Source organism: Panthera onca, chromosome B3, assembly GCF_046562875.1.
Source record: "Panthera onca isolate mPanOnc1 chromosome B3, mPanOnc1 haplotype 2, whole genome shotgun sequence".
Classification (NCBI taxonomy): domain Eukaryota; kingdom Metazoa; phylum Chordata; class Mammalia; order Carnivora; family Felidae; genus Panthera; species Panthera onca.
This window is the reverse complement of record NC_138344.1, coordinates 17,760,298-17,786,069: the sequence shown is the minus strand read 5'-3', so window position 1 is coordinate 17,786,069 and position 25,772 is coordinate 17,760,298. Positions and strand designations below refer to the sequence as shown.

General features: G+C 39.5%; 1 protein-coding gene across 5 annotated transcripts in view; it reads right to left on the bottom strand.

The window, feature by feature from the left end:
- Nucleotides 1-483: 483 nt before the first annotated feature.
- The window catches only part of LRRC28 (leucine rich repeat containing 28), a 180,658-nt gene continuing 155,369 nt past the window's right edge, over nucleotides 484-25,772 (bottom strand). For all 5 annotated transcript variants that reach the window (XM_060617781.3, XM_060617780.3, XM_060617784.3 and 2 more), the window contains 3 exons: nucleotides 23,483-23,658; nucleotides 21,477-21,636; nucleotides 484-796 (listed from right to left, as the gene is read on the bottom strand). In XM_060617781.3, the coding sequence (XP_060473764.1) occupies nucleotides 724-796; nucleotides 21,477-21,636; nucleotides 23,483-23,658 (409 nt within the window). In that variant the 3' untranslated portion in view covers nucleotides 484-723. The remainder of the gene's footprint in view (nucleotides 797-21,476; nucleotides 21,637-23,482; nucleotides 23,659-25,772) is intronic.

Below are 25,772 nucleotides of genomic sequence, written 5' to 3'. Positions count from 1 at the left end.
ACATTTTTAGGTTTAAAAACCCTCACAAAAGTCTCTTAATGTGTTGCAAGACTTATAAACAGGGTTGTAACTTTCCAGAGGGTGTATGCTGGGACCCTGGCAGGGCCTTCACTGGAGTCTAAACTTCGCTGCCAACTCAGGCACTTCTCCCTCCACCCCCAGCCTCCCCAGTCTCCCCCACCCCCCACCCCCTCCGCCGCCCGATATTCAATATTCTGGAGGCCACTGGAGTTTGCTGGACTCCGGTAAAGACCTGGGAGAATAATCTGTGGGGAAATAATCCTCTGGGTAAAGAAAGAGAGGAGATTAAAAGTATCCTTGAAGGTATATGTGTTCAAAAGTTAATTTGGCTGTATTATCAAATCAGAGAGTTCTTCAGGGAACTGAAACTTGCTTTGAGGATTTGGGGAGGCACATCACACTACATAGTTTGCTTATGAGACATACTCACATAAAAAGAAAAACACAGAAGACAAGGGGTCCTTAATTTGGGGGAGGATCTATTCCAACTTGGGGTGGGGGAAGGGTGAAGGCATTTCAGCTCTGAGCTCAATCGGGACATTTCCAGAGAGTCCTTGCAGTCCCCCGCATTTGACAGGACAGGATGTAAGGGCCTGTTCCGCCAGGCTGGACCGTCCCGTCCCTCTGCCATACAAACAGTGTGCGATACACAGGCAACTGCAGTGTCAAGCTGGCAAAACTCCTGAGGCTCTCGAGTGTTTATCAACTCAGTAGGTCAAATGTCTGCAGACACTGGGCGGAGCAGCAGTAAGCCACAAAACTAACTGTTGTCCTCCTGGAAGGGGAAAAAAGGGAGAGAACACTGTGAGTTCCAGATGAAAGTCTCAGGATTCTTTCCATGAGAGGCAGTCTTTTTCTTGGTTAAAGTAAAGGATTAGGCACGGCCCCCCAAAAGTACACAACAGAAATGTAAATTTCCTTTTAAAACTGAGCACTGGAATCAGGTGAGGTATGCGCGTGCTCATTCTTTTACCAGTTTTCGAATGACATAATATCCCCCAACTTAGCAGCTGAGGGAAAAGAAGCTTTTTCCATGTTACGGTCTGAATTCCGCTTCTGAGGGCCAACAAAACAGTAACAGAATTTGAAATGCGTTATTAAAAATCACGTAACAGAAAACATCACCAAATTTAGCTAGAACACTTAATATTGAAGAACTTGTAAGAATGTGATTTTAAGGACTTTATCCCACAAATATTCACACAGATTGTTTGTAGAGGTAATTTCAGAATCTGAGTAAGAGAGTTTGGGGGTCTTCTTCCCACAAAGCAGAGGAATCCCATCTCAAACTCCCATCAGCACCTTTCCACACGGAGTCACGAGCCCTCTGACCCACTCTGGACCTCTCCAGCTATGAGAGGTCTGCTTTTCCCATCAGAAGTGCTATCCTCCTGTGAGGAGAGAATAATTTACTGTTGTTTCCACAGGATCCCCTGTGTTGACTGTCTTCTGGGTCTCTACCCTTTAATCCAGGCTTTGCCTTTCTCTGTAGCCCACGAAGGCCATATCTCCAGACCTTGTCACCAAAGCTGCCTGATGGCTGGTTTTTTACTAGATTAGGCCAGTGGAGGCATAGCAGGAGGATTTAGGGCAGTTGAATATTTCTTTCTTTACTTCTTTTTAAAAGCCCTGTTAATTGAGGTATATTAACAAACATATAATAAAATTTACCTGTTTTAAGTATACAGTTGAATGAGATTTGAAAACTAAACAACTAGTTACCTAACACCAAAATCAAGATATATTTATCTCCGGAAATTCCTTGTCTTCATTTGCAGCTGAGAGCCACCCCCCTCCTCAACCTGCTCCCCACCAAGTCTCTGGCAACCACCGGTCATTTTGTTTCTCTGTGGGTTTTTGATTCATTTTCCCCTGGGCTCTGACAGTCTTCCAAAAGAAGCTTTGCTACCATTTCATCTTCATTGATTAATGCCTCCAAGGCAAAGCTAGACCCACCTCTGTAGATTCTTTTGTCTTATATTTCTGGATCAATCCTGGATTCCCTTACCAACTGGCTGCCAGCTAGGTTTGGCTGATGGGAGGATAGAGCTCCCCTTCTTGTATGGCTCCGGTAACACTTCAACACTCTGCCGGGTAGCACCAACTCTGCCTCAGCTTTCACTTCCTGCTTGCAAGGAGCCTCAAAATCAGCCAGAGGGGAGAGCTCAGGGCCTTCCTGGGTCTCTCCTGAGCATGTTCACATCCCTATGCATGCATGTGGCCATACAGACTTCCAGGAATTTGTTAGTGATTTTTAAATAAAGCCCCCACAGAAACCTTATTCCCTCGACTTCCCTTTTTCACTTTGTGGTTAGTCTATCATTGGCCCCATACTGCCTCAGGCAGCTGTGACGGTTAAGCAGTTGCCTGTAATTGGTTTGACAGCTTTTGATAAACACTCTCAGAGAAGAGGCTTTTTGCATTGGTGGGCTCTGACATCAAATAAAGATAGCCTGGCAAGTGGGGTCTATCAGTGAACCACCAAGTAGGACAGTGACAATGCTCTGGCACTGGACCTTTGAAGAAGCTCCTTGTACCCCTTTCCAGTTGCTGCTAGAATGCTGGTTTTACCTATGATTGCAGATTCTTGATTTTCAAGGTTATAAATTACAAGATAGGGTTATGATGGGTTATTATATTGCAAAGGTCTATGTTCTTACTGAGCATCAGTTGCTTTTCTTAAGTAAATAATCATCAGATGTAAGCCTTTTGTTAATTTCCAGAGTTCTGAAAATTTTGATTGTGACCATTTTTGCCAGTTACCTTTTTGCTTTTGTGGAAAGGTTGGGTATTTGTACCCCACTCCATCTACCTGACTAGAGCTTCTATTGGGCAGCCCCTCTGTTGGCTTCGGTTCTCAGCAGCCTCTAGATCCCCTAGTCCTTCAGGCCGAAGGATAAGATGGCAAAGCTTCCTACTGTTCTAAGTTTCCAGGTGCCTTTATCATCCTTCTGGGTGCTCTGAACCCTGCTTCAGCTCCTGCAAATGGGCCTTCTCCATTCACTTCTCTCCAAACTCCCAGCTAATGTGTGTGTTCTAGCCAGTTCCCCAACCGATTTAGTAAGTGTTACAAGGAGGGGTGTAAGGAAATAGTCCATCCAGGTGGAATTCTGGAATTGAGTTGGTAAGTGCATGTAGGGCGTTCTTGCTAGGGACAAATGGGGTACTGCTAAAGTGCAGTATGGTTTGACATCATGAGTACTCAAAGTATCACTTAAACAGACTGCCAAGGGAGGGTAAGGCACTGGGAAGTCAATGGCTGAGGCCCTTGATTGCTATGGCATCACAGTGAATTCAGAGATTGTGGAGCAAGATGGCTTCTTCCAACTGCTAAAGAGATTATCACTCACAGGCCCTCATCTCCATTCCTACCCCCAATTAAGCTTCGTGCCTTGAAGTCTCCACTCAAGGCATAGGGGGAGAATCTACATTTCTGCAGTGGTCCTAAAGGAGTTCTTATTCCATGAGACTATAGGAGGGGCACGTCTGAAGCCTGAATGTACAGGTTGCAAAGTCACATGCCAGGTACAAGTACATTTATGTGGAGTCTCTTAAGGTAAAGGTACTGGCTGGGAAGGGGTAGGACCCTGACACTTGAAATGGAAACCTCTGTAGAGACACAAAGCTAAGAACCTTGAACCTCTGATATCTCTAAACATTTCTTCACATCAGAAATAGCCTTTTTTACCTTCTAAGACAATGAGCATTTCCTTCCATAAAAAATATGGCACTGACTTCATCTGGGGTAGTTACCTAAAAAGGAAGCACCTATTCTCTTCAGGACCCACTACCATCAATGGTCACTGTCTTTAGGGCCATAAGGGGTGTCAAATCCCAGCACGATCCGGAAAATTAATTGCAAGGCCTGCTACTGGGAAAGAGAACATACATGAAGAAGTTGCAGGATCTTGCCAAAGTTTATGAGCAGGAACCTGGACAGCAAGCATGTAAATGGATTCTAAGTAAATCAGCCAGCAGGACTAAATCTAAGGTTGGATCAGGCCAATGAGGGTGTTCACATATGCCTCAGGATTTAACGTGTTAGCCTGAGCCCCTGTAATGGGTGACAAAAGTTCTGAGTCACTACTTGATTTCGGCTCACGTCATGGTGTCGTGGTTCATGGGTTCGAACCCTGCATTGGCTCCACACTGACAGGGTGTCTCTCCATCTCTCTCTGCCCCTGCCCAGCTGATGCTCGCACTCTCTCTCAAAAATAAATAAACCTTAAAAAAAAAAAAAAAAGTTCTGAGTCAGTAATGCCTATAGTCAAGGAGACAGGGTGGAAACCCACTGCACAGTCTGGAGGGAAGAGATCGTAGGTTTAGAGAAACGGGAACTCTAAAGTGGATCCCATGTGGTGCCCCTTGCTCAGCCACCTCCTGAAAACCTGTGGGAGCGCCAGAAGGCATTCCTTTCACCAAGACATTACAGTTTGTATTGATGAGGGGAATACAAACTGGAAGTAGCAAGCACACGTGATACTTAATATGACACATGTACTAGAGGTGACACAGAAATCCTCCAGGAGGTCAGGTGTCTACTGCATTGGTAAAGTTTCAGAAGACTTACATCTGGAACCACACTATGAAGTAATAGATACTCCCTGTGGGTCCCTTTGGATTTTAGTGACAAAATATATTTGGTTGGGGACTTTTGGTTCTGCCAAGATAGAACAGTCCAGTCCTTCTGGATCCATCCTCTTACAATTAAAGCACAACAAACTGTCCATAACACAACAAACAAGCATAGGAAGACTCTAAAAGATAGACTGAAGGTAGACAGTCTATGGACCTTGGGACTTGAGGGGCAACATGGCAGCAGTGGGTTTCCTAGGTTTTCTTACTGCTTCCCATATAGCTAGATAGGATGCTCGTAGAAACCCAGAACCACCAACAGGCATCGGTGTTAAAAAAAAAAATTGCCAAGAAAAGCTTGTTCCCCCTAGCCAAAGAACTGGGGCAGAGAAATCTACAGAGGAAGAAAGTAAGTGGTTGCTTCATGCTGGGTATGGGGGAGTACAGAGGTGACAGCCGAAAGGTACAAGGTTTCTTGTAGGATAAGAAAAATGTTCTAAAACTGACTGTGGTGCTAGCTGCACATATCCATGAATATAGTAAAATCCACACTGAATTGTACACTTTAAACAGGCGAATTGTATGATATGTGAATCATCTCATTAGTCTTAAAAATAACAGCATTGAAAGGAGAAATAGACAAATCCACAATTAGAGGGGATACTTCACCATCTTGCTTTCAGCAAATGACAGAGCTACTAGGCAGACAATCAGCAAAAGTACAGAAAAACCAAATAACTCAATTGACCAAAGAATCTAATTGAGGTATATAGAACATTCCACCCAAAAACAGAATACTCTCCCCTTCCACCACCAAATGTCCGTGGATAGACAGTATCCTTCACTATAAAACACACCTCAACAAATTTGAAAATAACTGTAATGTACAGAGGACACATGTAGTTTCATCTCTGGTAAGTAGCCTAGAAGTCATCACTCCTAGGCATACAAGAACAAGCTGAATAAACTGAAAACCAACAACTTTTCTTCCGGCCACCAGGGGACTGAGGGTGTAGGGTAAAGAGCAACCTCAGAGTCTGGAGAGATGGATGAATCTGGAGAGTCACACCTGGGATTTGCTCGCCTGGACAGAAGACATTAGAACTTCTGGAGGCTGAGCGCAGGCTAGCCTGAGAATCATATAATGCTGGGGCCGCAGTCTTAGGATTGTCACACATATTCTTGGGTTTTACCTACAGAAATCCTATAGGCTGTCATAGTAAAAATTAAAAAAAAATCCCCTTGTAACTCAGTCAAGAGCAGGAAAGAAGTAGTTTTCATGTGTCACACCCAGAACATCGTCCAGAAGAAAGGACTGCTTTCCAGAGGAAAAGAGTTTACCAGAACCTTATCCTAGCTTGGGAAGGGCACTGTTGCCATTCCAGCCCCCTCTAGCCTGCCCATACCACCTCAGTGGAAAAAACAAGCTATGAGACATAAGAAAAACTTGTTAAAGTCATAGCCTAGAAACACAGGCCCACTATAATACTTAGATATAATCATAAAACTTCAGAACACGTTCCTCTCTCACACCATACCACCAGAGTAACTGGTTTCCAGCATAAGAATAGGGGCCCTGGGTGGCTTAGTTGGTTGAGCATCTGACTCTTGACTTCAGCTCAGGTCATGATCCCAGGGTCGTGGGATTGAGCCCTGTGTCAGAGCTGAGCTCCATGCTCAGTGTGGAGCCTGCTTGAGATTCTTGCTCTCTCCCTCTGCCCCTCTCCCTGAATCATACTCGCTCTCTCAAATAAATTAAAAAGAAAAATTAAAAAGAACAGTGGATTACAGATAAAACAGCTGCAAGATGCTGACTCTCTTTAAGAGTACACAGGGAAGTCCAATGTCAACTTAGGAGACTAAAACAAGGAAACTATGAATTTGAATTTGAAGCCTCTGACGCCTACAACCATAGCAAATATTAGACACAGCCCAACTCCCAGCCAGATTAACACAAAATCGCACGCTAAATGCCTACTTACCTCAGTTCTTTTTTACCTAATACAATATGTCTGACAAAAAATTAGAAGACATAAGGCAAGAAAAAGCACATGTTGAAGAGACAAACAGAACGTCAGAACCAGAGCCAGATATGACAAAGATGTTGGAATTTTCAGACAGAGAATTTTAAAAAATAGAAAAGAAAATCTAAGATCTGTGGGACAATTTCTAAAGGTGCAACATATGCATAATTAGAATACCAGAAGGAGAAGGAGAGAAAGGTAAAGAAATATTTGAAGTGATAATGGTTAAGAAGTTTACAAAATTAGTAACAGATCCAGTAGTGTAAGAGCACCAAGCAGGATAAATATCAAAAACAGAACAAAACAACCCCCAAAAGACACACAGGCATATCATACTCAAACTAGAAAAAAAGAATAAGAAAATTTTCAAAAGAGCCAGAGTGGGAAAACACTCTTACCTACAGAAGAACAAGCATATGAACTACAGTGGACATATTAGAAAGCATGCAAGCAAGAAAAGAGCGGAGGAAAATATTTAGTGTGCTCAAAGAAAAAAAAAAAATCACTGACTTAGAATTCTATACCCAGTAAAATTATCCTTCAAAAGTAAAGGAGAATAAAGATTTTTTCAGACAAACTGATAACTGAGGAAAATTCATTGCCAGGAGGAAAACAACAGAACTCAGATCTAAATAAAAACAGGAAGGCTGCTGGAGAAGGCATGAATAAAGGTAAAGTAAAATAGTTTTCTAATTTTCAATTGAACTAAAGTATAACTTGCTTAAAGTAATGAGGGTAGCAATGTAGTGTGTGACTACAACAGATGGATGTTGACACGAAGGGCAGCAATTCTGTAAGGGATGACAGGGAGGAATGTGGGATATTCAGTCACAAGACACCTTTATTACACATTGAGTAATATAGAGTCATTTGAAGATGGACTTAAATTAGTGAAAAAAATACATATTGTAAACTCTAAGGAAACCATTACACATTTTGAAAAAGGACTATAATGGGTATGCTAATAGAGGAGATAAAATAGAATCATGTAAAATGCTCAGTTAAAACCAGAGCAGGCAGAAAAAGAGGGAGGAAAAGAAATAAGAATGTAAAAAATAGAAAATAATTATAGACACAGTAGATATTAATCTAACTAAATCAATAGTCACTTTAAATTTAAATCACCTAAATATACCAATTAAAAGAGACTCTATAAGCAGATGAAAAAACTAGGCCCAAATATATAATGTGTACAAAAAACCCACTTTAAACATACAGAGGCAGACAGGTTAAGGGTAAAGGGATGGGAAAAGATAGAACATGTTAATACCTATATCAATTTCAGATGACATGGACTTCAATTCAGGACAAAGAAAAGTGTCAGACATAAGGAGGGGCATGACATCATGATACAGGTGTTAATTCTCCAAAAAGACATAACAATGTAAAATGTGTATGAACCTAATAACAGAGCATCAAAACATGTAAGGCACAAAATGATAGAAGTGTAAGAAACAGACAAATCCACTATTAGAGCTCTTTAAGTAGTTGATAGATCCAGAAAACAGAACATCAGAGAGAATACAGTTGTTAGTTATCATTAATCAACTGGACCTAATTGACACTTACAGATACTCCATCCAACAACAGAAAAATACACATTCATACACACTCATCTCAAGCTCATGTGTAATATTATTCAAGACAAACCACATTCTAGGACATAAAACTGCACCATAAAAAAATTTAAAGGAAGAGAAATCAAACAAACTTTGGTCTCAGACCACAACTGGAAATTAAACTAGAAATCAGTAACAGAAAGACAGATGGAAAATCCCCAAATATTTGAAATTTTAAAAATTAAATTCTAAATAATACATGGGTGGAAGAACAGGTCTCTAAAGAAATTAAAATATTTTGTAGTGGGGGAGCATGGGTGGCTCAGTAGGTTAAACGTGTGACTTGATTTTGGCTCAGGTTATGGCTTGTGGGTTTGAGACCCATGTCAGAATTCTCTCTCCCTCTCTCTGCCCCTCCTCTGCTTGCTCACGTGCGCTCTCTCTCAAAATAAATAAACCTAAAAAAATATTTTGAACTGAGTGAAAATGAAATACAACTTATCAAAAAATTGTGGGAAGCAGCAGAAGCAGTATTAAAGGGAAGTTCACAGCACACTAAACACATGTATTAGAAAAGAAGAAAGCTCTAAAATCAATAACCTGAGCTTCCATCAGGAAGTCATAGAATGAAGAACAATTTATTGAGGAAGATATAAAGAAATGGAAAAACATTCTGTGCTCATGGATTGGAAGAATAAATATTGTTAAAATGTCAATACTACCCAAAGCTATCTACACATTCAATGCAACCCCAATCAAAATTGCACCAGCATTCTTCTCAAAGCTAGAACAAGCAATCCTAAAATTTGTATGGAACCACAAAAGACCCTGAATAGCCAAAGTAATATTGAAGAAGAAGAAGACCAAAGCGGGAGGCATCACAATCCCAGACTTTAGCCTCTACTACAAAGCTGCAGTCATCAAGACAGCATGGTATTGGCACAAAAACAGACACATAGACCAATGGAATAGAATAGAGGCTCCAGAATTGGACCCACAAAAGTATGACCAACTAATTAATCTTTGACAAAGCAGGAAAGAGTATCCAATGGAAAAAAGACAGTCTTTTTAACAAATGGTTCAGGGAGAACTGGACAGCAACATGCAGAAGAATGAAACTAGACCTCTTTCTTACACCATTCATAAAAATAAACTCAAAATGGAAAAAGGACCTGAATGCGAGACAGGAAACCATCAAAACCCTAGAGGAGAAAGAAGGAAAAAACCTCTCTGACCTCAGCCGCAGCAATTTCTTACTTGACACATCTCCAAAGGCAAGGGAATTAAAAGCAAAAATGAACTATTGGGACCTCATGAAGATAAAAAGCTTCTGCACTGCAAAGGAAACAATCAACAGAACTAAAAGGCAACCGACGGAATGGGAAAAGATATTTGTAAATGATATATCGGACAAAGGGCTAGTATCCAAATTCTATAAAGAACTCGCCAAACTCCACACCCAAAAAACAAATAATCCAGTGAAGAAATGGGCAGAAAACATGAATAGACACTTGTCTAAAGAAGACATCCAGATGGCCAACAGGCACATGAAAAGATGCTCAACGTCACTCCTCATCAGGGAAATACAAATCAAAACCACATTGAGATATCACCTCACGCCAGTCAGAGTGGCTAAAATGAACAAATCAGGAGACTATAGATGCTGGTGAGGATGTGGAGAAACGGGAACCCTCTTGCACTGTTGGTGGGAATGCAAACTGGTGCAGCCGCTCTGGAAAACAGTGTGGAGGTTCCTCAAAAAATTAAAAATAGATCTACCCTATGACCCAGTAATAGCACTGCTAGGAATTTCCCCAAGGGATACAGGAGTGCTGATGCGTAGGGGCACTTGTACCCCAATGTTTACAGCAGCACTTTCAACAATAGCCAAATTATGGAAAGAGCCTAAATGTCCATCAACTGATGAATGAAGAAATTGTGGTTTATGTACACAATTGAATATTACGTGGCAATGAGAAACAATGAAATGTGGCCTTTTGTAGCAACGTGGATGGAACTGGAGAGTGTTATGCTAAGTGAAATAAGTCATACAGAGAAAGACAGATACCATATGTTTTCACTCATATGTGGATCCTGAGAAACTTAACAGAAAACCATGGGGGAGGGGAAGGGGAAAAAAAAAAGGTTAGAGAGGGAGGGAGCCAAACCATAAGAGACTCTTAAAAACTGAGAATAAACTGAGGGTTGATGGGGGGTGGGAGGGAGAGGAGGGTGGGTGATGGGTATTGAGGAGGGCATCTGTTGGGATGAGCACTGGGTGTTGTATAGAAACCAATTTGACAATAAATTTCATATTAAAAAAATAAAATAAAAATCCTAAAAAAAGAACAATTTATGAAGAACAATCTAAAGTAAGTAAAAATCACAGAGCATGTTCTCTATCCAAATGGAATCAAATTAGAAATCCATAACGGAAAGACAACAGGAAGATTTCCAAATGTGGATATAAAAGAACACAGTTCTTTGACCTTCCTTGACCTATGGGTCAAATGACTACTTTCCCATGGATTAAAGAGGCAATCTCAAATAGAAACTTACATGAACTGAATGAAAATGAAAAGACAACATATCAAAAATTTTGAGGCATGGGAAAGCAGTGCTGAGAGAGAAATGTATGGTACGTAATGCTTATGTTAAAAAGGAAAGTTCTCAAATCAATGATCTGAGATCCCATCCCCCAAAGGCAAAGTAAACCCAAAGCAAGCAGAATGAAGGAATAATAAATCAGTGAAATCAACAATTTCACTAGGATTAAGAAGGTCAATAAAATTGATACATCTATAGCAAGACTAACAAAGATAAAGAGACAGAAGGCTCTCTTAATATAAGAAATGAAACAGGTGTTATCAGTACAAATCCTGAAACCATTAAAAAAATGAGAATATTATGAACCATTTCATAGTCATAAATTTGTAAGCTGAGAGTAGATGGATTCCTTGAAAACTACAAACTACCAACACTCAACCAAGATGAAATAGCCAACCTGAAAAGTACTGTAATTATTAAAAATTGACTTCGTAATTAAAAAAAGAAAAGAAATCTCCAGGTCCAGACAATTTCACTGGAGAATTCTATCAAACATTTAAAGAAGAGCTAAGAGGAATTTTTACAGTCTCTTGCAGAAAAAACAGAAAAGGAAGAACACTTCCCAACTCATTTTATAAGGCCAGTAATTACTCTGACTCTAAAGCCAGAGAGTTTAAAACCAGAAAACGATAGACCATCTCTCTCATGAATACAGATAGAAAAATCTTCAACAAAGTATTAAACTAATACAGAAAAGTATAAAAAGAGCTATACACCATTGTCAGGTGGGGGTTATTCTGGGTATGTAAGGTTGGTTTAATATTTGAAAATCAATTTCATTGATCATGTCAGCAGGTGAATGAAAAAAAAATTGTATATCAATGGACTCAGAAAAAAGCATTTGAAAAATCTCCACTAATGATAAAAAGCCTCAGCAAACAGGAATAGAGGGGATCTTTCTCAATCTGATAATTAGAATCTACAAAAACCTACTGCTAACTTCATACTCTATAAGGGATGTGTACTTTCAACACCTTAATCAACACAGTACTTGAAGTTTTAACCACTGCAGTAAGGCAAGAAAAAGAAATAAAAGGCATAGAGAATGGAAGGTGGAGAAATAAAACTATTTCTACTTTCAGATGACATGATTGTCTACATAGAAAACACCAAAGCATCTACAAAATGTACTCCTAGACCTTTAAGCAAGTTCAGCAATGCTGCAGGCACATAAGACTGAAATACAAAAATGAATCACATTTCCACATACTAACAATGAACACATGGGAAGTGGAATTTAAAAGTATAATATCATTTATAGTCACATAAAGAAAGTGGGACACTTGGGTATAAATTTAACAAAACATTTAAGGACTTCTATGCTGCAAGTTATTAAATATTGATGAAAGAAATAAAAGACTACTTAAAAAAATGGAAAGACACAGTATTCACACACCGGAAGACTCAACATCGCAAAGATGTTAATTCTCTCCAAGGTTGATCTATAGATTGAATGCAATTCTTTTCGAAATCCAGCACAAGGGTTTTGTTTTTTTTTTTTTTTTTTTTTTTGAGACAAAGATAAGCTTCTTCTAAAATTTATATGGAAATGCAGAGGCCCTAGAAGAATTAACAGAATTCTGAAAAAGAATAAGTAGAAGAAGTAGAAGAAGAATAAGTAGAAGTATAAAGAAGTATCACTTTATCTGATATTAAGGGCTAATATATAACTACAGAATCAACACAGTTTGGCATTGACTGAGAGACAGACACAGATCAATGGAAAAGAGAACATCCTTATGACCCTGGGGTAGGTAAAGATTTCTTAGGACATAAAAAGCACTAACTATAAAATTAAAATGGATAAATTTGACTCCATCAAAATCAAAACCTTCTACTTTGCAAATTACACTCATATGAAAATGAAAGGCAAGCATCACTTTCGAGATTCTCTTAATTCAGGAAACTATATAAATTTTAAGTCATTGGATACTTTGTATTACCTTAACTAAAAAAAATTAAAGTTGGTTAGAACCCTACTTCAGATAATTTGCTTCACACACACCAGCATGTATACATGTGTATAAATCACAATTGAAATGAAACTCAGACACAAAATGATCTTAAGTATGACAAGTGGATTTTTGAGGATCAGCTAACTAAACTTAACTCTCCTGGCTTTAAAAAAAAATAATTATGCTACATGAAAATCATTCATAGAAACAGTACATTTCATGCCGCTGGATTTTTAAAAATAAAGGCTCTAAGCAAAAAAATCCAACTCCATAAAAATGTGTTTTGTTGTTGTTTTGTTGTTGGTTTTTTACTTACTGAAGCATAATGCCCACTGATCATTATTAACTCCTTATGATGCTCAAGGGTGGGGTGGGTAACCTGGAGGTGCCATAGTTGTGCTACAAAAAATCCAACTGTGTGGACTTATGACTTGTGGGAGATTCTAACAACATATTGTATCTGCTTGTTGCATTAATGATCTAAATTGTTACAAATACACCAAATCTACTGCCTTACGAATGGATTTGTGCTGGTTTGATCCTTTAAAATTCCTAAGCTGTGGCACCAGGGATGTGACAGTTTTAAGGGAGAAATTCTGAGCTAAGCAATAAACTCTATAGTTAGGAAAAGGAGGTTAGTACATTCTACAAAGAACATCAGACATGACATTTGTTGCTTTAGAATCTCTTATTTATAGGCAAGACAGGAGAAAGAGCATTTCAGCTTAGTTTTAAAATACAGAAATACACTATTCTTAAAAAAAAAATCACAATGTGGTTGGCACATTCTGGAGTCCCCAAAAAAACATAAGAAATATGGTATCTTCTTTGCAAACGTGTTTCCTGACTAGAAACAAAAAGCAAAAAGCATATCCTTGACTCATACAGAAATTCAAGCCAGAAGAAAAACAATATTTATTAGACGGAGTTGATCAGATGACATCCCAAACCCGTACACAAATTAAGGGAGAATTATCTCATAACATATTGTATCTGCTTGTTCCACTTATGTTAACGGTGACGGTTTCTCATGGGAAGATCCTACGTGCAGACCTAGAGGCTTAAATATGACATACTGGTTTCTCTATTTGATCAGTCCATCCCCTAGGACGTCAGGGGTGAAATGTATGTATGGGAAAAGAAGTTATCAGGTGGTGTGGTCAGGGCTGAATCCCCGGTACCTAATACAGAGTTTGGCACATCGCAGAGGTCAACGCACAATAACTGAGTGATACGAGTAGGAAAAAACAGTGAAGAACAATTTACTTAATTTGTTGAAGAGTATTTTACCTGCGCAAAGAGGGTGCCGGTCAATGAATAGGCTTTGGCTAAAAGAAAAAAAAAAAAAATCCCAAATACAAGTAAGCAAATAATGTCAGTATTACTGATGTTAACTGGTTTCATAGAAGAAAGTAATAGCCATAAAAAGCAAGGATAAGGTAATGAGAAACATTTCGTAAGTGATTTAACCATATAAGAATTAGGAGAGATTATTTAGAGATAAACTACAGTGAGTGAAATTACAGTGAGTGGAGAAGAGAGTATTAAGTTGTCCTGAAAGATGAGAGAAGCCATAAGACAATGAGTTCCGCACGCCTCTCACAGGCCTCTATCCCGAGGCACATCCGTCACCAGGACATCTGGCCCTCTCACGTAATCGCTCTGGCCTAAAAGACCAAGGAGAATTCCTGAAGAAAACGAAACTCTACATCAGAGCTTGAAAGCAGCTGACTGAAGCCAGGGTGTCATTACCTCCCACAGTGCTCTGCTTGCGGGGAATGCTCACTGCATATCTGCTAACTGGACACATTAATTAATGAGTGGATGAGTTACTCTGAGCTATTTGGAACTAACTCCAATAGCATTTTTAACAAGAAGAGAAAAAAAATTCCTAAAACTCACCTGGAGCCAACAAAAGATCCCACAGAGCCAAGCAAATCTTGAGAAAGAACAAAGCTCGAGGCGTCCCATTATCTTGACTGCAAAGTGTTTTACAAAGCTACAGTAATCAGAACAGTATGGTATTGGCATAAAGAAAGGTACACAGACAAATGGAACAGAACACAGGGCCTAGAAACAGACCCACACAAAACTGTTAACTGATCTTCCACAAGGAAGCCAAGAATATACAATGGGAAAAAGAGTCTCTTCAAAAAATGGTGCTGGGAAATTGGATATCCACATGCAAAAGGAATGAAACTGAGAGTAGAAAGCTTATCTTACACCATACATAAAAAGATCAACTCAAAATAGATTAAAGACTTATATGTAAGACCTGAGACTATAAAACTAGAAGAAAACATTGGGAGAAAGCTTCTTAATTAACATTGGTCTTGACAATGAATTCTTTTTTTTTTTTTTTTTTTTTAAAGTTCATTCATTTATTTTTGAGAGACACAGAGACAGCATGAATGGGGAAGGGGCAGAGTGGGAGGGAGAGAGAAAATCCCAAGCAGGCTCTGTGCTGTCGGCACACAGCCCAATGTGAGGCTCAAACTCAGAAAATCATGAGATCATGACCTGAGCTGAAACCAAGAGTTGGCTAAACTGACTGAGCCACCCAGGCACCCCTACAATGAATTCTTGAACATGACATGAGTAGCACAGCAACAAAAGCAAAAACAGGTGAGTAGGACTACTTCAAACTAAAAAGCTTCCGCAAAGCAGAAGGAAACAAAAGGAAAAAGCAACTTATAAAATAGGGAAAAAATATTTGAGAATCCCACTACTTGATGATGGGTTAATATCCAAAATATATAAGGCATTCCTATAACTCAATAGCAATAAACAAATAATCTGATTTAGAAATGGGCAAAGGACTTACACAGACATCTCTCCAAAGACATACAAGTGGCCAACAGGCCCATGAAAAGGTTCTCAACATTATTAATCATCAAGGAAATACACATCAAACCACAGTGAGGCATCACCTCATACCTATTAGGATCGCTATTGTAAAAACAACAAATGAAACAACCAAACAAAAAATAATGTGTTGGCAAAGATACAGAGAAATGGGAATCCTTGTATACTTTTGGTGGGAAGGTAAAATGCTGCAGCTGTTATGGAAAATAGTACGGCAGCTCCTCAAAAAAATTAAAATATAACTGTCATATGATCCAGAAATCCCACTCTGAGTATGTAACCAAAAGAAATCAGAGTCTCAAGGAAATACCTGCACTCCATGTTCATGACGGCATTATTCACAATATCCTAGATCTGAAAACAACCTTAATGTCTGCTGATGGGTGAACAGATAAAGACAATCTGGTAGAAATATGGGATGAATTTTTTTTAAGTAATTTATTTTTAATATTTTATTAATTTATTTTGAGAGAGAACATTCGCAAGCGGGGAAGGGCAGAGAGAGAGAGGGAGAGAGAGAATCACAAGCAGGTTCTGCGCTGTCAGCGCAGAGCCCAACGTGGGGCTTGATCCCATGAACCATGAGATCAAGAGTCAGATGCTCAACTGACTGTGCCACCCAGGCGTCCCATAAGGATGGAATATCACTTAGACTAAAAAAAAGAAGGATGTCCTGGCATATGCAATGACACAAACAAACCTGGAAGACATTATGCTAAGTGAAATAAGCCAGCCCCAGGAGGACAGGATTTCACTTACACAAGGTATCTAAAAAAGTAAACTCATAGAAGCAGAGAGTAGAATGGTGGTTGCCAGAAGCTGGAGAAGGGGAGGAAGAAACGGGAGTTGTTGTCAGCTTCAGTTATGCAAACTGAACAAATTCTAGAGTGCTGCTGCTGAATGTGGTGCCTGTAGTTAATATTATTGTACTATGCACTTGAAAATTTGTTAAGAAGGTAGATCTCATGTTAAATGTTCTTAATACAATTTTTTAAAAAAGGATATAAAGAGCACCAATAATCTGATTCAATGGATCCTTGGTTGAGAAGTCAATTTAGAGAGGAGTGCCCGGGTGACTCAGTCAGTTAAGCATCTGACTCTTGATTTTGGCTCAGGTCATGATGTCACAGTTTGTGGGATCGAACCCTGACTCAGGCTCTGTGCTGACAACGCAGAACCTTCTTGGGATCCTCTCTTTCTTCCTTTCTCTCTGTCTCTCCCCTGCTTGTGTGAACATGTTCTCTCTGTCCCTCTCTCACAAAAATAAATAAATAAACTTTTAAAAAAAGTCAATTTAGAGAGATTCTACTTTAACCTATTACCAATGGTCATTTCTGGTTGAAGTTCTTCTGTTTGAGATAGTCTCCTTTTGCAGAATTGTAAAAAAATTTTTTAACGTTTATTTATTTTTGAAACAGAGAGAGACAGAGCATGAATGGGGGAGGGTCAGAGAGAGAGAGGGGGACACAGAATTCGAAACAGGCTCCAGGCTCGAGCTGTCAGCACAGAGCCCGACGTAGGGCTCAAACTCATGGACCGCGAGATCATGACCTGAGCCGAAGTTGGACGCTTAACCGACTGAGCCACCCAAGTGCCCCCAGAATTGTGTTTTCTAATTTTGCTTCTATGATCATGTGTGAATTGAATAGACATACTTTGTCCCCCATCAAAATAAAAATAAATAACTGGTCTAACAATTTTTTTTAATTTCTTTTATGTTTTTATTTTTGAGAGAGGACACACACACGGTGAGAGTGGGGAGGGGCAGTGAAAGAGGGAGACACAGAATTCAGAGAAGGCTCCAGGCTCCAGGCTCCAAGCTGTCAGCACAGAGCCCGATGTGGGGCTCAAACTCACAGACTGTAAGTTCATGACCTGAGTTGAAGTCGGATGCCCAACCAACTGAGCCACCCAGGTGCCCCTGGTCTAGTAATGTTTTAATAATTAAACATATTTTTATATGGTTTTTATATGGTATAACTGGAGAGGAGTCCTGCCCCAGGAAGAATTATACCCAAGTTTTATCCTTACCTGATTTAGATATTTAAAAGGAGATTTTGAACTGGGGCATCTGAACAATCAAGTAAGTGTCCAACTTTGGCTCAGGTCATGATCTCATGGTTTGTAGAATCGAGCCACTGACAGCTTAGAGCCTGCTTGGAATTCTCTATCTCCCTCTCTCTGCCCTTCCCCCACTACTCTCTCTCTCTCTCTCAAAAGTAAATAAAACATTTAAAAAAAAAGATGAGATTTTTTTTAACTTACAAGTTGATGTTGGAATGGGTTAGGATTTGGGGGGTGTTGGGATAGGGTGAATTTATTTTGCATGTGAGAAGAACATGAATTTTTGGAACGGACTGTTATGGGTTGAAGTATGTCCTCCCAAATTCATGTGATGAAGCCCTGACCTCTAATGTGATGGGTATTTGCAGTTAGGCCCTTCTGGAGATAGTAGGTTTAGATGAGGTCATGAGGATGGGGCACTCATAATGGGATTAGCACCCTTATAAAAAGAAGAGACACCAGTGAGCCTGTGTGCATGTGCTCACAAGCTCTCTGCCATGTGAGGCAGCAAAAAAGTGGCCATCTGCAAACCAAGAAAAAAACTCTCCCCTACAACCTGACCATGTGCACCCTGATTTCAGACTTCCAGCCTAAGAACTGTGAGGAAATAAATTTCTGTTGTTCAAGTCAGTGAGTTATGGTATTTTGTTATGGCGGCCTGAGCAGAGTAATGCAGTGACATTATTTGGAAACAGGATCACTTCAGGTATAATTAGTTAAGGGAGGATTAAAGCCCACCTGAGTGGGCCCTAATGCAATATCACTGGGGTCCTTACAAAAAGGGGAAGTTTAGACACAGAGCGAGACAGACATAGAGAGAAGATGATGTAAAGACACAGGGAGAAGACAGCCATCTATCTCCAAGCCAAGGAGAGACGCCTGGAACAGACCCTTCCCTCACAGCCGTCACAAGGAATGACTCCGCCAACATGCCGATTTCAGACTTCCAGCCTCCAGAGCTGTGAGACAACGGATATCCTATTATTTAAGTCACCCGGTTTTGTGGCATTTTAAATGTTGTGGCATTCCTAGCAAATTAATATATAGCCCTGAAAAACCTTGGGTGACCTGATTTCCTATTGGAAAATACAGAACTTGTATAAATCACGCATGCATGGGGAAAAGCCAGACACGTTGTTGTAATAATAAATAACCCTCTATGCTGATGTTCTCCATTTTAATAAGTGAACAGTAAGTTTTAGGAAAGAAAATGTGCTATAAGGATTCAAAATCATGAATATGCTAGCCATTCTTCTGTTTTATTGATATTTGAAGGTTTGGGAATCTATTGTTTATTAAAAATACTATAATTTCTTTTTGCTTCACTCTGTATTAAATTTAGGTTGAAACTAACACTTGTATGGGACTTGGTATTTTAGAAGAATATCCAATATGTTCTTTTAAAATGATGCCAGATGTCCACAATGATTTAGGTATTGGCTGATACAATGTATTATTTACAACAAGCAAAACCAACTGAACTGAATATATTATAAAACTTAAAAATAATATTATCAAGACCTTGTAGAGTTAGTTTATGATATTAAAAATATTGATTTTATTTTCAGCAGTAAGCTACTGAGATTCAAGTAGTTGGTTTTCAGTTACAAAAGAAAGTACTTTAAAGACTATGATAGAAACTGAAGTCAATGCTTTTAATACAATCTCCATAGCAACATGGGAAGGAGCAAAGTCTGGTGGACCGAATGAAAGCCACAAACTCTCAATTTCAACCCTAGCATTAACTCACCACAGAAAGCCATGTTTATGTCTTGGCATTTCATCTTTGCTATAAACACAGGCACTTCTGGCTTTGCTCAACAAACGGGCACTGCTTAAGTCCTATGTACTGGATATATTCATTTTATGAAACTAATACTATTATATTTTATGTCCCGAAACAATATAAGATTATTCACACTGACATTCTAGGTTGTAGCAGACAAATAAGTAACAGTCAATAAAACATTCAAATGCTGAATAAATTCCCCAAATCTCCTATAAAGATAACACACACAAAAAATGTCTCCTTTTGAAGGATCTAATTTACTTTCACAAATTAATTGCCATGATAAAAAGAAAGTTTATCTTTTTGAAAAAGGTATTCAGAATTTTATCAGCTACTGACAGGGTATCCTGACCATACAGAATTGTTTTCATTTTCATATTTTCAATAAGAAAATGTCTTCTATAAAAAAACAACAACAAAACACTGTACTATGCATAAGGATTTTATGATAGTTTAATGAATTCGTTAAGATTATCCTATGATGATATCTTACTAACATGAAAAGCATTTGCTAGAAACACACACATACGAGAAATTTTTACAAGTCTCTGCGCTAAAAAAAAATAGATTAAAATAGTTACCATTTACTTAGTATTTATTACATGCCTGGGCTCTTTCCATGAATGATCTCATTTATCCTCACAATGACCTTATTAAATAGATATTAATATTATGCTCATCTTATTAATGAAAAGTTGAAGCTTAGAGATTTTACGTCCTCTGCTCAAGGTCTCTGGGCGGAGGAGCTGGAGTCAGGGCCCGGGCACCTGCCCCTATGCAACTATGGCTCTCCTCCACTGTGTCTATTTCATTTGTTAATTTTATTCGTGTAGGAAGTAATACACGCAGACTCTGACTCAGTCCTTTTAACTCCAATCTAAACGGAATCCCACTAAATTTGGTGATGTGATCACTTCGGATTTTAAGTAGCAAACTTAGAAAGGTTTGGAGGAAGGCTTCTTGTGGGCAGGCACAACGAAGCAAAAAACGTTAAAAATACAGAAAGTGGAAACAGCAACCGGAAGTATAACAAAACAGGGTTATTCGGGGTAAGAGAAAGAGAAGTGCAGTTGTGCGAGGGAGTGGGTACACCGCTGGTAAAGGTAACTACCACTTGTTGAAGAGCCTTTACCTTCATCATCTGCTCATCCTCATGATAGCCCCACCCAGCACGATGTTCTCTCCCCAGTCTGAGGCTCAGAGAGTTTCAGCACCCTGCCCAGGCTCGCTCTCTTTCTACAGAAATGCTTACAAAGTAAATGCTTCTTGGCACTCAATAGGGGGTAACAAGTTCTCTGAAAAACTTACTAACCCAAAATACCACTGGATGGATAAATGAGGCGTTCTAGTACTTTCTCTTTTTTTTTAACTTTGAAAAAAGTGAATTTAGAAAATCCTAAATTTAGAATATCTATATGCTAAGGTTGTGTTAATGGGGGATTTTTCATTTGATGTCCTAATTTTAATTGTCTGGTTTTCTTTTTTTAAACCACCAGTTTAGGGGTTTTTGCTTGGTGAACATTCTTAGCAAATTCAAGGCACTGCGCCAATAAATAGAGAGTGGCAAGAGAATGGCATTTGGAAGTGTTAGAAATTCAAAACAGAAACACATACACACACACACGCACACACACAATGTTCAGCCATGTACTTTCAGTTAGCAACGCCAATTAAATAGAAGGGCTGGGCTGGTCCCATTATATAACAAATATTTTGTTCTGACATTCCTTATTGCCTAAAGACTATTGTGAATAGCGGAATAGCAGGAAAACGCTCCTGGCAAAGAATGAGCTACTCTAAAGAACATATGCAACAAAACTCTTCTGTACACGGCCAAAAAAGTAATAGAGGGAAGTCCAGTTTTCTTGTGATGCTGAGAATGTGCTTTTGTTTCCTTCAGCTGTATCTCAGGAAGCACTCTGGGCACCTTGAGAGCTGCTGACTTAACAATACTTCCCTGCATGGCCTCCACCCCTCTCCCAGGTGTAAGCCCTGGTGCCCACTTAGGCATGATTACCCCTGGTGCAGGCCTGCCATCGGCGTCTCTCTCAAGGGGAAGAGCTTGGGGTAGACAATTGTAAACATGGGCTCACTACACCGGTGACAGTGTCCCAGGGGGCAGTGCAGCAGCTCCAGGAGACTTCTGGGTAACGAGATCGGAGACAGAAAGTTCAAATCTGGAACACAAGAGAAAATCAGGCATGAATACAAAAAAATCAGATTTCCTTACACGGGGCTTGAAATACGTTTCTTTGTTACTCAGTCCACTTGGTTAGTTAAAAAGTATTGCGTGTTGAAAATAACTGTTATCTGATAGGCACTGCATTATTTGGAAATGAAAGATTTTTTTAACTTTTTTTGATACTAAGAGGAAGCCTAAATTTGCTCTTTTAAGAGCAAACAAAAGCTGGCCTGAGGCAGAGGCAAGGAAAGAATAACACCAAATATTCTTTAAGAACAAAGATTAAAAAAAAGGCATTAATTTACCCAGAGAGGGTTTACAAAACGTTCTGTGAGAGACCAAGAAGAAAAAAGGGCTGGCACCAAAGACTAACACTGACTTCCATTAAGTTCTTCCCAAAATCGACTGGGCATTTAGCACTACTCAAGCTAAATTGTATTTACTGAAAGGAATGAAAGCGGGAAGCAAATCAAAGAAAGAAAAATAATGAAACCAAGCTTTTCCCTGTTTCATTAATAAAGCTGTCATTAATAAAGAGGGGGCCTCCTTCTCGGCTGAGCCTGAGTGATACAAAAGCAACGTTGAAAGCAAAACATCCCAGTGGCTCAGACAATCGTGAGCACAAGTGCACACTGATTCCCACCGATGGCAAACATCCAGAAGAAAGAGAAGTGGTCACAATGAGGCAAAACCTAAAAATTACAGACTCGTCTTTGGGAAGGAAATACAAATGATCTTATCATCCTTTAGATCTATCTGGACTTACCAATAACCATTTATAAAAATGGAACTTACCCATAGGTGAATAATTACCAGTTTTCTGTCTAGTATTAAAAACCAACTCAACTTTGTATTAGACATTTCTAGAAGGCTGACTGATGTTAGATGCTTTCGTATGGATTTTTTTTTGAAGCAAAGACAAAACATTTAGCAGTTTAAAAAACTTGAAATGTAGCTTATTTAACATGGCCTACTGCTTTTTCAAAGCGTCTCCGAGACCCACATCACAACACCTCTGAAATCTATGTACCGCTAAATCCTTTCCAAACCAAGAGTTAACATGCTGTGGTGGTAGTGCCGAAGATTCCTGATATTTCTTCCCCTTCAGGTGTATAATTTCTCAGATGTAAGCAGACTGCATGGCAAAAACCCACTCTGCTGGAAGGTACCCAACTTTGCTTTGAGGATAAGACCTTTCATTTTTTTTTTTTTCCCCCACAAAAGAAAAGTGTCTCTGCCAGGCTTTTCACTTCCACCAGATACATGTTCCCAAATACCAATTTCCTTCATTTAAACCACATGGTTTACATTAAATTTTCTTTAATCTTTATGTATTTTTGAGAGAGAGAGAGACAGAGTGTGAGCTGGGGGAGGGGCAGAGAAAGAGGGAGACACAGAATCTGAAGCAGGCCCCAGGCTCCGAGCTGTCAGCACAGAGCCCGACACAGGGCTCGAACTCACAAACTGTGAGATCATGACCTGAGCCGAAGTCGGCCGCTTAACCAACTGAGCCACCCAGGTGCCCCTAAACCTCATAGTTTAACTTTTAACCTCTGTCCTTTATGACTGAAGACCATATTTTAGCAAATGCTCCTGTGTCAGTAGGGGGTACTGAAGGGATCACCATTGATAAAATTACAACTTTTTTTTAATTAAAAAAAAGTCCCATTGCACAACAATGTGAATGTATTTCATGTCACTGTACTGGGCATTTAAAACTGGTTAAAACAGTAAATTTGGATCCACCCATAAAAAAAAAATGGACACCAAAGTAGGCAGCATAAAACATAATTTCCAAGTTCACTGAGTAAGAGGCAGAAAAAGAGAAAAGCCCCGTGTACCTTTAAGGAATGTATGGTATGTGTGATGTAGACTCCTCATGGCCAGCTCTTGCAGAGGCAGGACGCGATCATTCTCTGTCCCTATGGCCTTCACCTCAGCAGGGAGGAAGACGGTTAGTTGCCCCGATGAAAAGGAAAGCAGCTTCACCTCAGAAACTTGAATAGGAGCACCACAGCTGCAGAAAGACACATTCACAGTAGTATTAGCAAAAAAGGAAAAGAATATATATGCCAATAAAAATGTGTTAATCAAAATATACATTTAAAATCTTAAGACGCTGCTGAATTGCCAGAATTCTTTTCAAAGTGAACAGATGCTATCCTGGGTTCCTTAATAAAGCCTGGCACAGAAATGTAAACTCATCAGTTGGAACTCAGCTATAGCACTGCTGAGGGCCAGTTACTTCCAGCAAGGACAAACTTTGAAGGAACTTCCCTTCCCAAGACCGCCACAATTTTCTCTGGAAGCTCCATTTATCCTCATTTGATTACCCTTTCCAAGTGCATGTTCATTGAAATTTTCAAAATTAAAAGGAAAAAAGAGTACTCTGTTGAGTTATCGTATTTTGGTTTCACAGCATTTTTGTGTGGGAGAAGAAACCCTACAAAGCAGATTGATTTCTGATGGATCCTTCCATAAACTTGTGGGGGAAAATATTCACAGCGAAGCCTCGTGAATACACGAAGTTATGCCTTATCCCCTGTAGCCACCAGAAGGCAGAGGTGGCTTTGTTCCTGTGGTTGCCAGGTTGCCAAATCTAAGGAGTCTGACCTTATCTGACCTCCAGGTTACCTAAGTCTCAAGACTTTTCATTGTCAAGACTAATGACAAACAGGTACCAACAAATCTTGGCTCTCCAGATACAACAGGAGATAGTATCTCTGTCCTCAACTAGAAACAGGCAATGGGAAGGCACAGGCATGGGCTGCAGAAGCCCGTGGCTCATATGTTTGAAGTTCCTGCACTTGCTCATTCCTCCCACCAGAAGACGTCTCCAGAGCATCAGTTCTACACCAAAGATACTCAAAACAACAAAAACCAAACCAACCAAACCAAACCAAGATGACTCCTTACCTTGGAAAATGTAATATAATTACAGTATAATTGTTCTAATGTTTGTTCAGAGAAGACAGAATGACCACCTGTTCAGGGAATTAGGGAAGATTTTACACAGGAGACAATATCGGACTCAGCTGATTTCACTCAACCAATTTCTCCACCTGGCTCAAGGAAAGAACCTCAGAAGGCCACTCTGGGAACCCCTGACTGGGAAAAACCCATATCCTAAATGGAACCGGTATTTCAAATTCGAACATTATTGTTTGGTTTTGCCTATTTGAACAGACACCTTCTGTGTCTGGCTCCATTTGTCAACATTCTATTTCTGGGATTCATCCATGTTGTCGCATGAACTATAGTTTATTCATTTTCACTGCTGTGTAGTAATGATAAACATTTGGACTGTTTCCAATGATGGGCTATTATGAACATTTTTGTGGATATTTGATACATATGAGCATGAAATCCAGTTAGGTACACATGTAAGATCAGAAGTGGGCCTTACTATCGTGAGCAGAGACAGACAGTGAGAAGGTAAATCTATAATAAAACAGAGCAAGAGGGGAGTGAGAGCTGTATTAATCAAAATAAGTCTTTCTGAGGAGGTGACACTTGAGCACAGACCTGACTGAAGAGAACAGTTTAATCAGGGAAGAGGAAATCAGTCACAGGATGGCAGGCACCTTAAATTGAGGACAAGGAACTAAGAGTTCAGGGAGTCCAAAGCAGCTAGAGTTTGCAGGACAGAGAACCTCAGAGGAGAGAGATGCACAAAGAGGGAGTTCTGGAGATCTGCAGAAGGCCCCCATAAGTATTCAGATGAGTAATGATCAGCCCAGGCATGTGAGGAAACTATCCGACGCTGGAGAAAGAACCAGCTGAAGATATTAAAGGTAACAGTGCCCACCGCTCATACAGGGTTGAAAACAGTGTTTGTTCTTATCAGACTTGAACCTCATAATTCATGATGCATTAGGTAGAGTGCATGTAAGGGTCTTATCTCAGTAGTGCAGAATAACTAACACTAGAAGGAACATTATTCCATTCCCATCTAACAAATCCTAAAAGCCATATCTGAAAAGATAAAACTGTTTCCAATTAACTTAGTTGTGTCATATACCAAGAATAGTTGTATGAATACAAAAATACCCAGCACTCATTGTGGTAAAATTCACACTGTCCAGCATCCAGTAAAATATTACCAGGCTTTCCAGTAAGTGAGAAAACATG